This window comes from Saimiri boliviensis, chromosome 2 (assembly GCF_048565385.1).
Source record: "Saimiri boliviensis isolate mSaiBol1 chromosome 2, mSaiBol1.pri, whole genome shotgun sequence".
NCBI classification, from domain to species: Eukaryota; Metazoa; Chordata; class Mammalia; order Primates; family Cebidae; genus Saimiri; species Saimiri boliviensis.
Genome location: NC_133450.1, coordinates 39,531,562 through 39,551,252, shown reverse-complemented (window position 1 = coordinate 39,551,252; position 19,691 = coordinate 39,531,562). Strand labels below are relative to the sequence as shown.

General features: G+C 47.7%; 1 protein-coding gene across 8 annotated transcripts in view; it reads left to right on the top strand.

Annotated features, from left to right (window-relative positions):
- SYNE2 (spectrin repeat containing nuclear envelope protein 2) overlaps positions 1–19,691 on the top strand; it is a 390,475-nt gene that overhangs the window by 367,228 nt on the left and 3,556 nt on the right. For 6 of the 8 annotated variants that reach the window (XM_074393135.1, XM_074393133.1, XM_074393134.1 and 3 more), the window contains 13 exons: positions 644–806; positions 3,075–3,262; positions 4,052–4,202; positions 4,566–4,748; positions 6,628–6,765; positions 8,089–8,283; positions 9,794–10,076; positions 10,924–10,992; positions 11,890–12,029; positions 14,640–14,754; positions 15,739–15,941; positions 16,980–17,180; positions 18,101–18,229. In XM_074393135.1, coding sequence (XP_074249236.1) covers positions 644–806; positions 3,075–3,262; positions 4,052–4,202; positions 4,566–4,748; positions 6,628–6,765; positions 8,089–8,283; positions 9,794–10,076; positions 10,924–10,992; positions 11,890–12,029; positions 14,640–14,754; positions 15,739–15,941; positions 16,980–17,180; positions 18,101–18,229 — 2,158 coding nt within the window. The remainder of the gene's footprint in view (positions 1–643; positions 807–3,074; positions 3,263–4,051; positions 4,203–4,565; positions 4,749–6,627; positions 6,766–8,088; positions 8,284–9,793; positions 10,077–10,923; positions 10,993–11,889; positions 12,030–14,639; positions 14,755–15,738; positions 15,942–16,979; positions 17,181–18,100; positions 18,230–19,691) is intronic. The other 2 variants (XM_074393137.1, XM_074393136.1) reach the window with 1 other exon arrangement.

The window sequence follows — 19,691 nt, the reverse complement described above, 5'->3', positions numbered from 1 at the left end:
TGGGAGCGGAGGCAGATTGGCGAGGGAGATCACATTTAGAACTGCGCTCGCATGCAGATTTCCTTTGCCTCCTCCGTTTTTGACGGACAGAGCTGCCCCATAATCCACCCACATGGGCCGGTTCAATGTCTACAAGTGGGCGAACCCCTCAGGCAGAAGTGGTAGGGCTTGGCACATGTTCCCTGCCAAAGGGGAGGGTCCCATGAGAGGCCTTGTGGACCAGATGCCACTGAGTGAACTGTGAACCAGGTGTGTAACATCTTTAATCTCCCAGGGTAGATGACTGGCCGCTGCAGAAACTGGACAGAAGTTAGGAGTGGTTGTTTCCATTTAGAAAAAGTGGCATATCTTCTCACCTCGGAAGCCTCAGGACAATGGACTGGGTCTCAGGATCTCACTCTGGGAATGATAAGACTTCCATATTTGCATAGGTAGATTAACTGTCAGTCCTTTTGAAAATCAACAGAAATAACAGCTTTGTAAAGCTTCACATCTTCTCTGAGAACTTGTATCTGGTGATATGAGAGTTGTTCCTGATAATAAAATAAAAGCAAAGTAGATTGTTTTTTACCCTGCAGTGCCCTTATTGGCACATTCTGTCACCACTAAGTATTGGGCTTTTTTTTTCTGCAAATATGTTTAGGGTGAAGAAGCTGAAGGAGACCTTTGCTTTTATTCAGCAGTTGGACAAAAACATGAGCAACCTTCGCACCTGGTTGGCTCGAATTGAGTCTGAGCTTTCCAAGCCTGTTGTTTATGATGTCTGCAATGATCAAGAGATCCAGAAGAGGCTCGCAGAGCAGCAGGTGGGACAGTCAGAAATGAGCTCTTGAAAGAGGACAGATGTCCGCGATGTGCACTGACTCAGGCCCTCCCCTTATATCTATGTGTGTTCACATCCACACGTTTCATAACGATGGTTTGCTCTTTCCAGAGAAAACTGACCACCTTTCCATGTTCTTGCCTCCATCTCTTGAGTGCTCCCTCCCACATGCATGTCACTTTTTGTGAAACTGAGTGAATCATGTTTAAGATGCAAACCTAGGCCGGGTGCGGTGGCTCACGCCTGTAATCCCAGCACTTTGGGAGGCCGAGGCAGGTGGATCACGAGGTCAAGAGATCGAGACCATCCTGGTCAACATGGTGAAACCCCATCTCTACTAAAAATACAAAAATTAGCTGGGCATGGTGGCGCGTGCCTGTAATCCCAGCTACTCAGAAGGCTGAGGCAGGAGAATTGCCTGAACCCAGGAGGCAGAGGTTGTGGTGAGCCGAGATCGCGCCATTGCACTCCAGCCTGGGTAACAACAACGAAACTCCATCTCAAAAAAAAAAAGATGCAAACCTTAACCTTGGTGGTAAATAATTTTTTTTTTTTTTTTCTGGGAAGTTTACACTGAAGTAAATAAGGTTTCTTAAATTACGTCTTTTTTTTAAACTCTGATCATTGTTGTGTTCTGTTAATATAGTTTTGGAAGGCAATGAATTGAAAGAAAAGCAACTTTTCTAACCAAGGAAGGTTTGCATGGGATCATAGTGTGTGTGACTGGTAGAGCTTTTTTAAAAATTACAACAAGAAAAGGTGTGATAGGCCGGGCGCAGTGGCTCACACTTGTAATCCTAGCACTTTGGGAGGCTGAGGTGATGGATTGCCTGAGCTCAGGAGTTCAAGACCAGCCTGGGCAACATGGTGAAACCTCATCTCTTAAAAAAAAAAAAAAAAAAAAAAAAAAAAAAATTTTCAAAAGAGGAAAAAAAAAGAAAAAGTGTGATAAGAAACATGCTTAGACCAGTAGTTTAGGAAGCCTCTTAAGAGCTGCAGTGCTCTGTGCATTTTTGTTATCAGGTATGTGTGCTCTGAGCCAACCCTGGGGAATGAACTTTGTCTTGCCTTCTGTAGATGGTGGCAGCTACCATTTATAATATAATCCTCTTATTAACTGAACTTTGTTGAGTTCTGGGAATTGGATTTAGTCTAGTTAATAGTGGCTTATTTAAAATAGTGTCGGTTTCAGATGTTGGTATATTATCAAACAATTAGAATAGAATTGAACTTAGTCTTTGCTTTCTCACAATGTAATTTGGATATTAAAATTAATGGTGTAGTCTTATGACACTTATCACAGCATTTGGACATCAGGATGTCTAACTCATCCAGGATGGCAAAACAGGTTCATCACCTCTCTCCCTCCCTGCAGCCCACCCATGGGGCACAGAAGAAATATTATCTCATGGTGACTAAAAAGGCCGTGTTTATCCCTAAAGCGGTTTTTCAGTTTTTTCCTGTGATCATGTATTTTCCCTTCATAAATGTTATTTTTCCCAAATTGGGGATTGTATCACTATTACCATCAAAGGACAAGACTCCAGAGATCCCATGTCTCCCCAAGCCACCATAGCCATGGCTGGACTTTATCAGCTGGGGAGGCGAGCTCTGTACCCCAAATTCCTCCCTTGGGCTGATGAAGCCCTTGAATGTGCTCACAGGGAGGCTGTGGGTGCCCGTACTGCTGCATGCACCATTTGGTGTGTGTGTAAAGACAACAAGGTCTTAGTAGATTGAAGAGTTTGGTAGCCCATAAAAGGTTGAGAGTTCCTGCTGAAGAGACTCAGTTTCTTTCTTTCTTTCTTTCTTTCTTTTTTCTTTCTTTTAAGCAGCAGATCCATCATAGGGATCCTAAAGAAGACCTCCCTGAAACCATGTCTAAACTGGAGGCCTTTGGGGTTGGGTGGTATGGAGTGGATTCCATGTCACCATGGGAGTCTCTGGGGTGATGGGCTGTCAACGGTAATGGCACCACCTGTCAGGGTACAGAGGACACCCACCACTGTGCCAACCCTCATATGGTTCAGCACATAAATCCTAGATGTTCCAGTGTTTAAACTTTGTATCAGGTGCTGATAGCACAAAGGTCAGAGGGATTCAATGTGTACTGCCAATCCCACGGTGGAAATGCACCCAGAGAAGTATCCTCTGGGCTGGGAGAAGGGAGGGAGGAACAGAGGTCCTTTGATGCTGACCCTCCTGCCGCTACCAGCATCTCAAGATGTTTCTTACTCTGTTGTAATCACAGGATCTGCAGCGAGATATTGAACAACACAGTGCTGGGGTGGAGTCCGTGTTTAACATCTGTGACGTCCTCCTGCATGACTCCGATGCCTGTGCAAATGAGACTGAGTGCGACTCGATCCAGCAGACCACCAGGAGCCTGGACAGACGCTGGAGGAACATCTGTGCCATGTCCATGGAGCGGCGCATGAAGTAAGAGCTCAGCTCCCCCAGATATCTTCCGTGTGGTCAGCCGAACGCAGTATACCCTTCTGACCACACACACCGTAACTATTTCACTTAGAAATGCACCAGGTAGGCCAGCGCAGTGGCTCACACCTGTAATCCCGGCACTTTGGGAGGCCGAAGTGGGCAGATCACCTGAGGTCGGGAGTTCAAGACCAGCCTGACCAACATGGAGAAACCCCATCTCTACTAAAAATACAAAATTAGCCGGGTATGATGGCACATGCCTGTAGTCCCAGCTACTCAGGAGGCTGAGGCAGGAGAATTACTTGAACCCAGAGGGTAGATGTTGCAGTGAGCCAAGATTGTGCCATTGCACTCCAGGCTGGGCGACAAGAGTGAAACTCCATCTCAAAAAAAAAAAAAAAATAGAAATAGACCAGGTATTGGCAGAGAAAGCCCAATGCTTATCAAAGGATTTATTCAAGAGAAACATAACGGGAGTCATGTGTCTCCCCAGCTCTCCTGTGCAGGGTGTGGCTGTGGGCTGGCCGCTGTGCTTCTGTTGACCTAGCCCGGCCATGGTGGAGGCAGCCCTGTCTCCTAGTTTTTTTTAGCCTCTGTGAAGCAGGAGCTCTGGTGTGCTTGGCACTCCCAGGTGGGAGGAGCACAGACAAGAAGTGGCGTCCCTGTGATTCCTCAGAAGGGGTAACAGGGTCTCCCCCACTAAACAGTGCGAGTGTCAGGGGGTTAAAGAAGCAGGAAAACCCAGGCTTGGAGGGGATGGCTTGTGTCAAGTCACTCCCCTCCCATCAGAATCGAGGAGACGTGGCGTCTGTGGCAGAAGTTTTTAGACGACTACTCCCGCTTTGAGGACTGGCTCAAGTCTGCCGAGAGGACAGCAGCCTGCCCAAATTCCTCAGAGGTGTTGTACACGAGTGCCAAGGAGGAACTGAAGAGGTTCGAGGTAAGTGCCTTCTCCTTCCCAGCCTCCCGATCATAACTCAGCCTGCAGCGAGCGGGGCAGCTGCTGAAATGACCTCCCTAAGTAGCCAGCTTCCCTTCACCTCTGGGGAAGGCTGCCCAATCCGCAGCCTTTTCCCAGCTGCTGAGACGGCTTTGCAAGACATGGCTGATGTGTGCCAGCGGCTATGCGGTGAACTTGAAAGCCTGTTCTGTAGCTGACATCAGGACTGGTGAATTGGGCCCTCTGCTGCCATTGCAGTTTGGGGGGTGAACCCCTGGCAGCAGGTCGCTTGGGGTGTAGAAGGGAAGGAGGGCGTCCTGGCATTCTGCACGCTTTGGCTCTGACCCCTCCTGTGCGGCGCAGGCCTTCCAGCGGCAGATCCACGAGCGGCTCACTCAGCTGGAGCTCATCAACAAGCAGTACCGGCGGCTGGCCCGGGAGAACCGCACGGACACGGCCAGCAGGCTGAAGCAGATGGTCCACGAGGGCAACCAGCGCTGGGACAACCTCCAGAGGCGGGTCACGGCCGTCCTGCGGAGACTCAGGGTAAGTTCCTCTGCACCTGGCTCGGCTGTAGGTTTTCAGGGAGATGTGACATGCCATACGCAATGGCAGGCTTGCCACCCAAGGCAGTGGGTAGAAGGTTTCGCTTCAGGCCTGAGCTGTCTTAGCGTTCCTCCAACACAAAGAAGCCCAAAGCTGCCAACGTTCATTGGTTAAAAGAGGGATTTGCGTGTGGGGCTTCTTAGGCAGGACCTGTTTATGGGACTTGTGTCACCAACACACATCTCTTTTTACAACTTCCATAGCCCGTGGTGTTGTGTACCTGTTAGCGCAGAGTCCAGGGTGCCGCCTCACTGGGTCTGGAACAGGCAACACATGGGCCTCCAGAAGGAGCCCCGCTCTGCTCATCTGTCTGTTTTTATGGACCCCGCCAGTTCTCGAGCTGAGGAGGATGAACAAGGCGCATTCATGCATGAGCCCCTGTCTGCACTGGGGGGTTGGGGCTGTGATTATTCTCTGCATTTCAGAGCACACTGGCTAATCCCAGAGGTTTGGTTTTTGAAGGTAAATATTCACCCTAGATTTCTGTCATTCAGAAGATGTGCTGTGTAAAGCTATGTGAGTTCAGGTATAAACTGAAAGGACTGTCACAGGCAGGGACTGCAGGACACAGTTTTAATTTCTGGGTCTGTTCAGAGCAGGGCACTGTTGAACACATTCTAGAAAGATACGAAAGGCCTTCCTTCCTTCCTCCCTCCTTCCTCCTTCCTTCCCTCCTTCCTTCCTCCTTCCCTCGTTTTCGTCCCTCCTTCCCTCCCTCCCTCCTTCCTTCCTGTCTTTCCTTTCTCTTTTCTCCATCTCAGGAACACACTGGCTTTTCTAGTCATCCAGACAACTCTTGCATTTCTTTCTTTCTCCCTTCCTGTCACTCTTTCTCGTTCCTCTCTCTGTCCTTTCTTGACAGGATCTTACTCTGCTGCCCAGGCTGGAGTGCAGTGGTGACATCATAGCTCACTGTATCCACAAACTCCTAGGCTTAATGGATCCTCCTGCCTCAGCCTCCTGAGTAACTAGGATTACAAGTGTGCATCACCGTGCCTAGCTGATTTTATTTTTTTGTGGACATGGGGTCTCACTATATTGCCCAGGCTAGTCTCAAACTCCTGGCCTCACGTGATCCTCCACCTTGGCCCCCCCAAAGTGCTGGGATTACAGATGTGAGCCACCGGGCCTGGCCTTTTGCATTAATTATCTCCTGCTGATCTGCCTATGGCTAATCTGCCTTCATTTGGCACTAAATGCTACACTGATGTGAGTCTCAGCTGCCTATCTGTGAAGTGGTAACCTGAGAGGCATCCTCAAATGGAGGTGATAAATCTGCTCTGGGTCTTCTTTCTCTGGGGAGACACATTCAGAATTCAGTGAAGGCAGAAGGGGGCACCAGGCTGACCTCAATCTTGAGATCAGGGCTTTTCCATCTTGAAGCTACTAAATCTTTCTGTCAAGCAAAAGCTGCAAAAGCTGCAAAAGGCTGATGCATAAAAACAGGCAGAAGGCCTGGCCTGGCCCATCAGGGGACTTCAAAGGACAGAGGAAAATCACTGATTTGGACTAGAGAATTACAGAATTTCAAATGCTCAAGGACCTCAGAGGCCATAATGAACTACTCTCTCCCCGACTTGCCAGTGTAGAAGCTGAGGCTCAGAGAAGTGGGGTTGGGGGGTCATTTGGTATCACAGAGCCAGGACCAGACCCCAGGCTTCTGAACACAGTGCTTCTGGGGCTTACTGGGTACCCCAGTGGGCGACTGCTCCCTGAGTATTCTGGGCACCCTTCTCTTGTGGCTAAAGGTGACCTTGTCATCTGTCTGCACTCCTGTTCAGTGGTCAGTACAAATGTGATTTCCTCCCCCCTTCTGCAGCATTTCACCAACCAGAGGGAAGAATTCGAGGGTACCAGGGAGAGCATTCTGGTTTGGCTCACAGAGATGGACCTGCAGCTGACCAACGTGGAGCACTTCTCAGAGAGCGATGCTGATGACAAGATGCGCCAGCTGAATGTGAGGGCCACTTCCTTAGCTCTTCTGAAAAGAACTCATGCTGGCGGGGGAGAGCTGGCCAAGTGCAAATTTCACCCGATACTCCGAGAGCAGATGTCAGAATTCCTAAAGCAGCCAGGCTACTTCCCACCTGTGTACTACTCGATTATCCCGTGCCAGGGCACTGTTCTCTACGGCCCAGGAGTATCTGTGTCACCAGCGGGACCAAGAACAGAGATCCACTCTCCCATTGTTTCTGATGTCTGTATGACAGGCTGATCTCACTGTAATTCTCTCCTTGGCTAGATTTTGGAAGAGGTTGAGAAATGGAAATTTGCCTTGCCTAGTATAATGGCACCAATGAATTATTATAGTGTCAGCAAAAACAAATGCCCATTTGTGGCTTATTATGGGAAATGTTCTGTTTCCACCAAGTTTTGTTGTGGCAAGTTCTTGCTCTCACACCCAATAACAGTAAATGTCCACCCGTGTCAAACCTTCAGAATTATTGGAAGCTAGTACCCATAAAGAGGGAAATACAGGCCGGGCGCAGTAGCTCAAGCTTGTAATCCCAGCACTTTGGGAGGCCGAGGCGGGTGGATCACGAGGTCGAGAGATTGAGACCATCCTGGTCAACATGGTGAAACCCTGTCTCTACTAAAAATACAAAAAAAAAATTAGCTGGGCATGGTGGCGCGTGCCTGTAATCCCAGCTACTCAGGAGGCTGAGGCAGGAGAATTGCCTGAACCCAGGGGGCGGAGGTTGCGGTGAGCCGAGATCGCGCCATTGCACTCCAGCCTGGGTAACAAGAGCGAAACTCCGTCTCAAAAAAAAAAAAAAAAGAGGGGAATACAGACAATCATTTTAAATTTTCTTTCTTTATTTTTTTGAGACGGAATTTCGCTTTTGTTGCCCAAGCTGGAGTGCAATGGTGCGATCTCGGTTCACTGCAACCTCTTCCTCCCGGGTTCAAGGGATTCCCCTGCCTCAGCCTCCCCAGTAGCTAGGATTACAGGCATGTGCCACCACGCCCAGCTAAGTTTTGTATTTTTAGTAGAGACGGGTCTTTACCATGTCAACCAGGATGGTCTTGATATCTTGACCTCATGATCCACCCACCTTGGCCTACCAAAGTGCTGGGATTACAGGTGTGAGCCACCACGCCCTCCTGGCCAATCATTTAAAATTCTTAAGGTGTCATTGTCACTTAATTAAAAACTAAAGCTGGAGTAGTATATGAAGGAACAAAACAATAATGACGTTTGGATGTTTTTTTCTGTGGCCGCAGGCTCTGGATGCCCAGGGGAACTTTTTGAAGTCATTTCTTTCCCCTCTCTCAACAGGGCTTCCAACAGGAGATCACATTAAATACCAACAAAATTGATCAGCTCATTGTGTTTGGGGAGCAGCTGATTCAGAAGAGCGAGCCCCTGGATGCCGTGCTGATCGAGGATGAGCTGGAGGAGCTCCACCGCTACTGCCAGGAGGTGTTCGGAAGGGTCTCCCGGTTCCACCGGCGGCTCACCTCCCGCGCTCCGGTACGAGCACTGCCACCTCGAAAGGGCGCCTGGGCTGCTCAGAGTTTACGTGAGAGAAAATTTTTAAAAAGTTAGGAGACTATCTTATTACAGTGAACTATGGTTTATATTTTGGTTTAAAAAAAAAAGACTGGCCGGGCGCGGTGGCTCAAGCCTGTAATCCCAGCACTTTGGGAGGCCGAGGCGGGTGGATCACGAGGTCAAGAGATCGAGACCATCCTGGTCAACATGGTGAAACCCCGTCTCTACTAAAAATACTAAAAAATTAGCTGGGCATGGTGGCACGTGCCTGTAATCCCAGCTACTCAGGAGGCTGAGGCAGGAGAATTGCCTGAACCCAGGAGGCGGAGGTTGTGGTGAGCCGAGATCGTGCCATTGCACTCCAGCCTGGGCAACAAGAGCGAAACTCTGTCTCAAAAAAAAAAAATTAAAAAAAAAAAAAAAAAAAAAGACTATATCAAAAAATTTTAATTTCCACTTTTATTACTATAGCGCCACTATAACTTACAGGTTCCCATTTCCCAGTGGAAAGCGTGGCACTTCTGAAGTGCATGCTCCTCGAGTCCGTTTTAAGTATTCCTCCAGACCGGGCCTGTCTGGCATGTGTCTCTTCCCCTAGAATTCCTGAAGTACTCTTCTGGCTTTTAGGATGCCAGTAACTTGGGAATTTATTTGTCCTTCCCTTGTTCTTAAAGGCTGGAAGCTTTTAGTATTTGTGCCTTTCTGATGCTTTGTTCTCACCTTGGAAGAGTCAACACAACAGTTTCAAAAGCAACTTTGATGTTTCCCTGGATGAAAGGCCTCTTTCTTTGGCAAGTTCAGGTGGAGTTAAGGCCACCATTGAAAGTTGACGGCCTTTGTGTGCCCGAAGCTCGAATGATGACCGTTGACCAACACAACTGGCCGCTCTCTCTCTTTTTTGTCTTTCCCACTGGCCACATTCAAATGCAGTTATTTCATCAGACATGGCCTCAAAAATTACCCTACAATTCTCATTTTTAAGTACAGCCACTTAAAGTCGTTTTTCTTAGACTGAAAGAGACGTCATGACACAAGCCGAATACAGACACTGAACAATTAAGTTGGAGGACAAGAAAGAACCTGATGGATATAGTTCTTGAAGTCATGAGTCTTATCCAGAACATTCAAATGCCCTTTTCAGAAATACTCTGATTCTTGGAGGAACCTGACATTAACCATCAATGACACTTTGGCAGGCATGCCCTTATCTCTTAGATAAAGCTGTTTAACTTACATTATCAAACTTCAGCTTTTTTTTCTAAGGAAAAAAGCTGGAGGTTTTGGAAAATATGGATTCTAGGCCCCACTCCAGACTGTCTAAACTGGAATAACCAGAAACAGGACCTGGGAACCTGATCTTTTTAAAGCTGCCTTAGAAATGCTATTGGCGGTTATTTTTGGAAACTGCTGGACAAGCAGACTTCTCATGCCCTTCTAATTGCGTAGCCTGTGAGTTGATTAATTCTAACAACTGGATACTCTGGTTTAGGGCTTGGAAGATGAAAAGGAGGCCTCTGAGAATGAAACAGACATGGAAGACCCCAGAGAGATCCAGACTGATTCTTGGCGTAAAAGGGGGGAGAGCGAGGAACCCTCATCTCCTCAGTCCCTGTGTCATCTAGTGCCCCCGGCCCCGGGCCACGAGCGGTCAGGCTGTGAAACCCCTGTCAGCGTGGACTCCATCCCCCTGGAGTGGGACCACACAGGCGACGTGGGGGGCTCCTCCTCTCACGAAGAGGACGAGGAGGGTCCATACTACAGCGCACTGTCAGGTAACAGCTGGGTTCCCAGCACCCTGGAAAGTGACCTATTTGTTTTTAGCCCCTTAGCAACACGGCCAGCTCTTGATGACCAAGAGTCCAGCTTGTGGCCGACCCTGACTTCTGTGGCTTCTTGTGTTCTATCCTGCCCATCTCTTAACTTACCTGAGAATTGGCTCACTCTCATTACAGGTGGAATGAAAGGGAAAAAACAAACAAACAAAAAGAACAAAAATCGCATTCAGACATTAAGGCTATTCTTCAGTGATGGCTCTGGCTGTGTCTCGGAGACTCATCAGTGATTTTTTTTTTTTTTTTTTTTTTTTTTTTTTGAAGACAGGGTCTCACACTGTCACCCAGGCTGAGGTGCAGTGATGCGATCACAGCTCATTGCAGCCTCAACCACCAGTGCTCAAGCAATCCTCCCACCTCAGTCTCCCGAGTAGCTGGGTCTACAGGTACACGCCACCACACTCAGCTAGATTTTTACATTTTTTATAGAGACAAGGTCTTGCTATGTTGCCAGAGCAGGTCTTGAACACCCTGGCCTTAAGAAGGTCCTCCCACCTTAGCCTCCCACAGTGCTGAGATTGCAGGCGTGAGCCACCATGCCCAGCCTCCCTTTCAGTTGAGTATAGAGTGTCAGTAGATTGAGCTTCTCCTTGTTTTGATACCCATTGTCCTGCTTTGGACAGTCGAGTTGGCTGGGGGGGAAAATCCTTCTGGATTTCAAAATCCTTTTAATTTAAAAAATAAAGGTTTTCTCCTCCCAGCTGACAGTTGTTACTACTGTATGTTAATATTTGGGCATTAATCTTCAGGCACCGCCAGTGAGGCAAATGACATTGTTCTTTTTCAGATGTAGAAATCCCTGAAAATCCTGAGGCATATCTTAAAATGACCACAAAAACTTTGAAAGCGTCTTCTGGTAGGCCCCCGCCCATGCATGTCTCAACATGGCAGCATCCTGTGGCACACACTGCATCCTCAGCCTCGCTCCCTTGTCGTGTCTGCCTGTGCCTTCTGTGGACACCATGTGCCTCGGTCTTTGTGTCATGGTGTATTTACACTGCCATACTCACCCATACCTGCGTGCTCCTTACAAAACCCCGTCCAAGCCATAGCTGTCTCGACACCACCCCTCTCCTCCCTTCAGGCCTGTGCAGAGGGAATTTTTCATGGTGCCTTTTTGGATTTTTTTCTTTATCTTAACTGAAGTCCTTTGGCATGGGCCAAGCTTTCTTCATGGTGGCTTGGTTTGGAACTATTTCCTTGCTTTATTGGGATCTCCTGGTGGAATGGGGTGGATGGGTGAGTGGGTAGCAGATAAAGGTACTGATGATTTGCCATAGGAGGAAAAAACCTTCCTTTCCTTTATTTTGCAGCTTTAATCTTCATCCTTTGCCCCATCCCCATCTGCCATGGTGGGTTGGGGAGAGCCCCGAGGAGCCCTTGGGTTCCCAAGACCATCTTGACGTTGACTGTTCCCCTCATTCCTGAGAGGCCTTCTGCCCTCTTGGTCCCCAGACCCGGCCTTGCCGCTCAATGTTCCTACCACTCGAGACCCTGGCTCCAAAACACCACTCATCCCACAGCAAATCATGTTGGTCGTGCTCCACTGTGTACCCATCTAGTGAAGGCACAATGTTGCTGAGTTGCATGACTCTCATCTCATTCTCTTCTGGGACATACTGACATTTTGCAAACATGCATGCTTTGCAAGGAAAGCTGCAGAACTCATTTTCATACTATAACCTGATGCCATGTCACCCATGACCTGTTCGTTTGGAGAGAATGGACTAGCGCTTGCTGCCTTTCATTTCAGGTAAATCTATTTCGGACGGCCACTCGTGGCATGTTCCCGACAGCCCTTCCTGTCCCAAGCATCACTACAAGCAAACGGAAGGTGATGGGAACGTTCCACCTGTTCCTGCCGAGTCCAGCACTGCTTATAACCCACCCTATGTAAGTCTTGACTCCACTGGGAATATAGCCTGTGTGTGTGAGTAATAGTTACATTTGCAAGAGAGATCTGGTATGGACTGTGTATGTTCACTCCCCAACCCCGGCATATTTTGGGATGGTTTTCTCATGGTGACAGTATCTCTGCTGAGCTGTCCATACTTCATTAGAACCCTGGCAAAACCAATTCGATTTAGAGATAGGTTTCTGGCCAAAAACCATCTTAGTGTATGTTGGTGTGGTATAACAGTCATTATTACTGTCAAGTCAGGTGTCTGTGCAAATAGTGAGCAAGCAAGGTGCTGCCTTTCCTGAACTGCTCTCTGAGCTCCCAAGCTTTTGTCTTTTTGTGGTGTATGTTTTGTTTGAGATGGGGTCTCATTTTGTTTCCCAGCCTGGAGTGCAGTGACACGATCTCGCCTCATTATAACCTCCGCTTCCTGGGTTCAAGTGATTTTCCTGCCTCAGCCTCCCAAGTAGCTGGGATTACAGTTGTGCACCACCATGCCTGGCTAATTTTTGTATTTTTAGTGGAGATGGGCTTTTACCATGTTGGCCAGGCTGGTCTTGAACTCCTGACCTCAAGTAATCCATCTGCCCCAGCCTCCCAAAGCACTGGGATTACAGGCATGGGCTACTGCATCCAGCCTTCAAGCTTTTATGTTAACCTTTTGACCACACATCCTACCTATTCCAAAAGCCATAACTTCATATTCAGGTTTGATGGTGTGCTGCAGTGGACACGGATTTGATTCCTAGCCCTGCCAATCCATCGCCATCGTATTTGAGGCACTTCGACTTGCCTCTTTAAGCCTTTCTTACCTGAGGATAAAGCCATTTCACCTAATTGTTATTAAGATTATTGTGTATAGGCCGGGTGTGGTGGCTCACACCTGTAATCCCAGCACTTTGGGAGACAGAGGTGGGCAGATCACGAGGTCAAGAGATCAAGACCATCCTGGCCTTGGTTTCACATGGTGAAACCCAGTCTCTACTAAAAATATAAAACTTAACTGAGTATAGTGGCTTGCACTTGTAGTCCCAGCTACTCCGAAGGCTGAGACACGAGAATCTCTTGAACCCAGGAGGCAGAGGTTGCTGTGAGCCGAGATCACGCTACTGCACTCCAGCCGGGGAACAGAGTGAGACTCTGTCTCAAAAAAGAAAAAGATTATTGTGTATAAAGGTAAAAGAAGGTCCTTAGAAGTAATGGTGGTAATTATTACTCCTGTATTGGTTTATGGTTTGTAGCAGCGGCTGTTTCTTCTTAGTTACATTTTCTTCAGCTGGCGGCTCCTGGGAGGGCAGCCTAGGGCAGCAGCAAGAGATACTAAGGAGAGAATATCATTACATTATTGGAGAAGATTCTGCCTTTGCATTGTCAAATCCGAGCCAGTTGATAATGAGCTGTGTCCAGTTCAGAAACTCTTCCTCTTGCTTAACAAGCAGGTGTCATTTTTAATCTGCAGAATAAGAAGAGGGGGGAAGACAGCAGTCCCTAACCTCTGCATGACATCCTTGGCTCATGTGGCTCGGCCATCCCTTTCTGTGATGACGCCTCTGTTCCTCACCTGGCCGCTTTCAAAAGTTCAACCCTTTGATTGTGGCCGAAACCAGACATTTCACCACAAATCTGAAGGGTTTTTAATTTTTTTCATTCTGCACAAATAGGCCATACAGACACAATCCAAAGAAAGCAGAGCTTTTCTGAAAGAGATACTTTTATTTTTGGAAAGGCTCAAGATAATACCCCAATCGGCTGTATGATAACAGAAGAGTCAATACGTGCAGTGAAAGATAAACACTTGGTAACGAACGTCCCTGGGAGGCAGATTCATCTTGTGTGCATTTCTGATTCTCAGTGATAATGATGCCAACCACCTCCACAGAGTGACGGAGTGGGGGGGCAGATAACTAAAATTCCGTATAACACTGTGAAAATGTAAAAGTGCTAACTAACACAATAACAGTCTGGTAAGCTCAACAAATTGTTCTCATTTGTTTCACATGGTTCATTTGAGGGGTGTTTGGAAGCATGCAAATGAAAACAGACCCTTTTTTTTTTTTTGGAGACAGAGTCTCGCTGTCACCCAGGCTGGAGTACAATGGCACGATCTCAGTTCACTGCAACCTCCGCCTCCCCAGTTCAAGTGATTCTTCTGCCTCAGCCTCCCAAGTAGCTGGCATTACAGGTGTGCACCACCACACCTGGCTAATTTTGTATTTTTTTTTTTTAATAGAAACGGGGTTTCACCATCTTGGCCAGGCTGGTCTCAAACTCCTAACCTCGTGATCCACCCGCCTCAGCCTCTCAAAGTGCTGGGATTACAGGCATGAGCCACCAAGCCTGGCCAAAACAGACCATTTTCTTCCCGTCATTGACATCTAGTCTGCTTCTCCCTCCCTGGGCCTTTAGCACACTTTATTTCTGCCATCAGCTTTGCCAGCTTATAAATGCTACCTAGACACTAAAGCACCACTGTATTCCTAGCAAGATACCTTTCAAAGGAAAGGGCCCCATCTCCTCAGTTCTTGACTGTTAATATGAATCCAGATGTTCTTCAGACATCCTTAATGTTTACAGATGGTAACTTTAAAACTGGCTTATTCTAGGGTAAGCTGCTATTAACTCCAGGCACAGATGGTGGCAAAGAAGACCCAGGAGTCTTGAATGGCAGCCCTCAGCCAGGAGACGGGAGACTGGCCGGTATCACAGCACAGCAGTCAGGTACTGCCTGTAACTAGCAGTTGTCCAGAGAGGCAGAGTATGGTATTGTCCTTGCTCAACAGAACATTAATTAGATATTAACCAACTGTATGATTCACCAAAACTGGGGGACTTACCCTACAACAACCACTGTTATTTTTAAACCAGCAGTTTGTATTCATGAACAAATTCCTACGCAGTTCAGTGTAATTTGAAAACTAGTCTTTAAAGATTGGTAAAATAAGCCTCCCGATGAGTACATGCTTTCACTGTCTACATTTGTATGTAAAGCTCATACATGAGGATGATGATCAAAGTGTTGTCTCTAGTGTCTCCTCATTCGACCCAGTAATTACTCAACTAAATTAATTAATTAATTTATTTATTTATTTTGGAGACGGAGTTTCGCTCTTGTTACCCAGGCTGGAGTGCAACGACGTGATCTCGGCTCACCGCAACCTGCGCCTCCTGGGTTCAGGCAATTCCCCTGCCTCAGCCTCCTCAGTAGCTGGGATTACAGGCATGCGCCACCATGTCCAGCTAATTTTTTTGTATTTTTAGTAGAGACGGGGTTTCACCACATTGACCAGGATGGTCTCGATCTCTTGACCTCGTGATCCACCTGCCTCGGCCTCCCAAAGTGCTGGGATTACAAGCGTGAGCCACCACGCCCGGCCTGCTCAACTAAATTTAAAGTTGACAGCATTGACCTGATTGTTTGTGGGCCAAAGGAGAAAAACTGAAAAAATTCATCATGAACTGAACTGCCGAGCTTGAAACTGTTAACACATACTGGCAACATTGGGTCTTCTACCTCTGACCTCCCACTTCATTCCAGTCTTTGTGGGAGTGTAGGCCTCAGATCCTGTGCTATTCCACATTCCTGGAGAAGAGAGAACTCCTAAAACCAGACCCCTACAGTTTATCATCCTGACCCCTAATTAGCTGGAGCAGAGAAATCTGTTGCATTATCGCTTGTTTTAATTGGCTGTTTTTAAATTCCAGGTGCCTTTGACAGATGGGAACTGATTCAAGCACAAGAGCTTCACAAGAAGCTGAAAATAAAACAAAACTTGCAACAGCTGAACTCTGATATCAGCACCATCACCGCTTGGCTGAAAAAAACTAAAGCAGAGCTGGAAACATTAAAGATGGCAAAGCCTCCCTCTAATATCCAGGAAATAGAACTCAGAGTGAAGAGACTAAAGGTGAGTCAGAAGTGTGGAGGGGAAGAGGAATTCAGGATGTGCATGTGATGAATGCATTGCTATGCTGGACGAACATATCACATGTATTCATGGCGTAGCTGCAGTTTGCAGATGTTATATGGTAGAGGTCACTCTTCATATCAGTTTCATAGCTGGCAAGGATGTAGAGGCAGATTTTTGTTTTCATATGGAAGAGTATGTACAAATGATCCTGATCCCAGAATGCTGGGGAGATGTGGCTCAGATCTCCAGAGGTGGAAAGATCTGACATCTCAGGCACTTCTAGACTTTTCTGGAGATACTAGTGGCCACTGTCAGGCAATGTAAAATCACCCTTCCAAACTGTATGCACAATTTCAGGAAAGACTGGTGGTGGAACCTTCCTTGAAAGGCCTTGGGAAAGGACCAGCTCACCTGCTGATGAATCCCGTGGCTGGAGCTCATCACCCTTTTATGTAGTTAGGATGCGTCACCCACATAAGTCCTGGCCCCATTGAAACTTGCCCAGGGAGCTGCAAAGGGACAGTTTGAGCCCTGCACATTAGGGGTGTCCTGAGCATTAGCCTGAGTTCCTGAGACCTAGGGCAGGAGTTTTGGAGGTATCCAGCCCCCCTTCATATTTGTACTTTTACTTTCTGCATCAGAATATTAGGGGTTACCATTCCACCTAAGGAATAACATTTCTGGGATATCTAGGAGCAAATGCAGGATAACCACATACACTTTTACTGGAAGACCTTTAATCTGGTACAGAAACATTATTAAGCCAATTGCAGAGCAGGCGCTGTAGAGGTCAGCAGGATCTCTTCCTGCCTCTCTCTAGCAGGCCTCTGCTTTGGGGCCCTGTTGGCCAAGTTCACTGACTGTGTAAGGCAGCCCCCTCACCTGATGCTTCCCAGCCAGTCACAGGCGTGGTCACTCTGATTTCTGTGGCCACAACTTGGAAAAGTGTGTGGAAGATTCATTCCCTACTGAAGTTCAAAATGAGCCCCTCCTCCCCAGTTTCAGAGCTGCTAACATCGTTTCCTTCTGTGGTAGGAGATATTGAAAGCCTTTGATACCTACAAGGCATCAGTGATCTCTGTCAACGTGAGCAGCAAGGAATTTCTGCAAACCGAGAACGCCGAATCCACAGAGCTCCAAAGTAGACTCCGCCAGCTGAGCCTGCTCTGGGAAGCGACACAGGGCATGGTGGACAGCTGCAGAGGGGGCTTAAGACAGTCGCTCATGCAGTGCCAGGTATGTTGACTCAGCACCCAGCCTCCTAGAGCCGGCGCCCAGGCCCACGTGGTGGGAGCAGCAGATATTTTTATCATTGTCAGGCTGCTTTGGTGCAGCCAAATGGGGCTTGTGTCAGGAAACATGTGCCTTACCATTTGTTTCCAAAAAGGCCCTCTGGCCATTTCAAAGACCCACTGCCTGCCCCGGGTCTCTTGCTCTGTTGCCCAGGCCCAGAGCCACTCCTGGAGTAAGGGTACCCGCAGGCGACCTGTAGGTTAGAGATGCCCCCCACAACTCCTCTTTTTGTCCTTTTGCTGAGTGATTAAGGGATCTGGCCTTGAAACAGAGGAGCGGTTACCGCTTAATAGCTATCAGACTTTGGGCAAGTCATTGAGTCTGCTAGACCTCAGTGTTCTCATCTGAAAATGAGAATCATTCTGTGCTTAACTCTTAAGGTTCTTTTTAGGAGAAAATGAGGCAGTGTGTATAATCCTAGCTCAGTGCCCGACATACGAGTAATCGCACAGCGGGTGTCAGCTCTGCACCAGTGCCTAGCTCTGGCCATGTCTCAAAGAACATGAACCCACCCCCTGCCTGTCCTGGTGGGTTGTTTCCCTCCGCCGCAAAGCCCAGCAGATTGGCTGAGGAATGCGTGTGGCCTTCATATGTAAAATTACCCTGGCATCCTGAAGCCCCACCTTCCTGTTGGCATTTTTTTTGCTGCCTCCTGGCACCCTACCGAGTGCCTGCCTTCTTTCTTCTTCTGTTTTGGGGCCCTGGCATTTAGTTTAAAGCTGGCCCTTGTATTGACTAGGTAAGGCAAAAAGAAGAAAAAGCAAATGACTGTGATGGATTGGAAGCAGCAAGCTGCATTCCTAGCATGCCCTCTTCCAGGGCTCTAAGAAATGGCAGTACTCTGATGTGTGTTGTGTTTTAAGGACTTCCACCATTTGAGTCAAAATCTGCTGCTGTGGTTAGCAAGTGCCGAGAACCGGAGGCAGAAGGCTCATGTCGCCCATCCGAAGGCAGACCCCCAGGCTCTCCTGGAGTGTCAGAGGGAACTAATGGTAAGTTTCTTCCCAAGGGCTATGTATTGCCACCAGCCTCCGTCAGTCCCAGAGAGGCGGCGCACCCAGGTAGCCTCGCCTAGTATTTCAGGAACTATGCCAGTGGTGTTTCCCTATAATGCGCGAGTTCAGCCCTGCTGTTCCTCCAGTTGGTGTCTACCGAGCAGCCCTTTGCAGTTCGGAAGCCAAATGACTTGCAGGAATGGAGAGCCACAGTCCGCAGAACTGAGGACGTAGGTGGCCTGATATCCTGAGAACCTTAAAGCCATTTGAGTGAAAGTATTTTTTCTCTTGTGACTACTGCTCATCCAAGGAGAAAGACGGAGCTCCTTTGCGCCACAGCTGGGATGAGCTGAGTGGGTTTTCTGTATCCACTATGGACAAATCTTTCTTCTTGGAGGAGAGTCATGTCGTCGTGTATTCATCACTAACACACCATGATGACATTTCTGTATTCTCACGCTCAGGGTGACATTTTCATCCATAAAGCTGTATGTGGTTTAAATATTTTAAATTTTAATCAGAGTGCTAGCCATTGTTTAAATATATATGTATTGTTTTCCTAAAATGTTTGCAAAGCCCCAGTCTCTAGAGCAGTGACAGCCAGTAGCACTTTTTGCAGTGATAGAGATGGCCTGCATCTGCACTGTCTAGTAACCTCATGTGGCTATTGTGACTGAAGCTGAATTTTTAATTTTAGTTAATTTAAATAGCCAGATGTAGGCCACGCTAACGCCTGTAATCCCAGCATTGTGGGAGGCCGAGGCTGGCCAATTGCCCAAGATTAGGAGTTCAAGACCAGCCTGGTCAACATGGTGAAACCTCCATCTCTACTAAAAATATAATTTTAAAAAAAAGCTGGACGTGGTGGCGGGCACCTGTACTCCCAGCTACACAGGAGGCTGAGGCAGGAGAATCAGTTGAACCCAGGAGGCAGAGGTTGCAATGAGCCCAGGTCGTGCCACTGCACTCCAGCCTGGGCGACAGAGTGAGACTCCATCTCAAATAAATAGCCACATGTGTCTAGTGGCCATATTGTAAGCAAGATAACCACCCTTAACAATTAAAGCCTGTCTGGTTGGCGTGAACCTCCATGTTTCTGAACAGTGTGGTTATGCTGCTGGTTCTCGGTTGACTGACTAGTTTCCCTTTCCTTCAGCGGTAGATGACGGAGCTGCTCTTTCCACACCACTTGCCTCACTTTCCTTCCTCTCATTTCTCCAGCGTCACAACTGTCTTCAGTGTGAAAGGAAATAAAACATAGGGGCAGGGTATAATCCACCTGCTATCTAAACAGTGCTGGGCTGGAGGACACAGACAGGTGGATGTGAGAAATAGAAGGTTCTGGAGTTGAGTACCACCCATCATTCGTTCTGGAACTTTTCTGGTACTGAGAAAAACCTCATGTGGCCACACCAGCGTCCCTTTTGACAAGTCCTTTTCACACACTTTTTCTATTCTC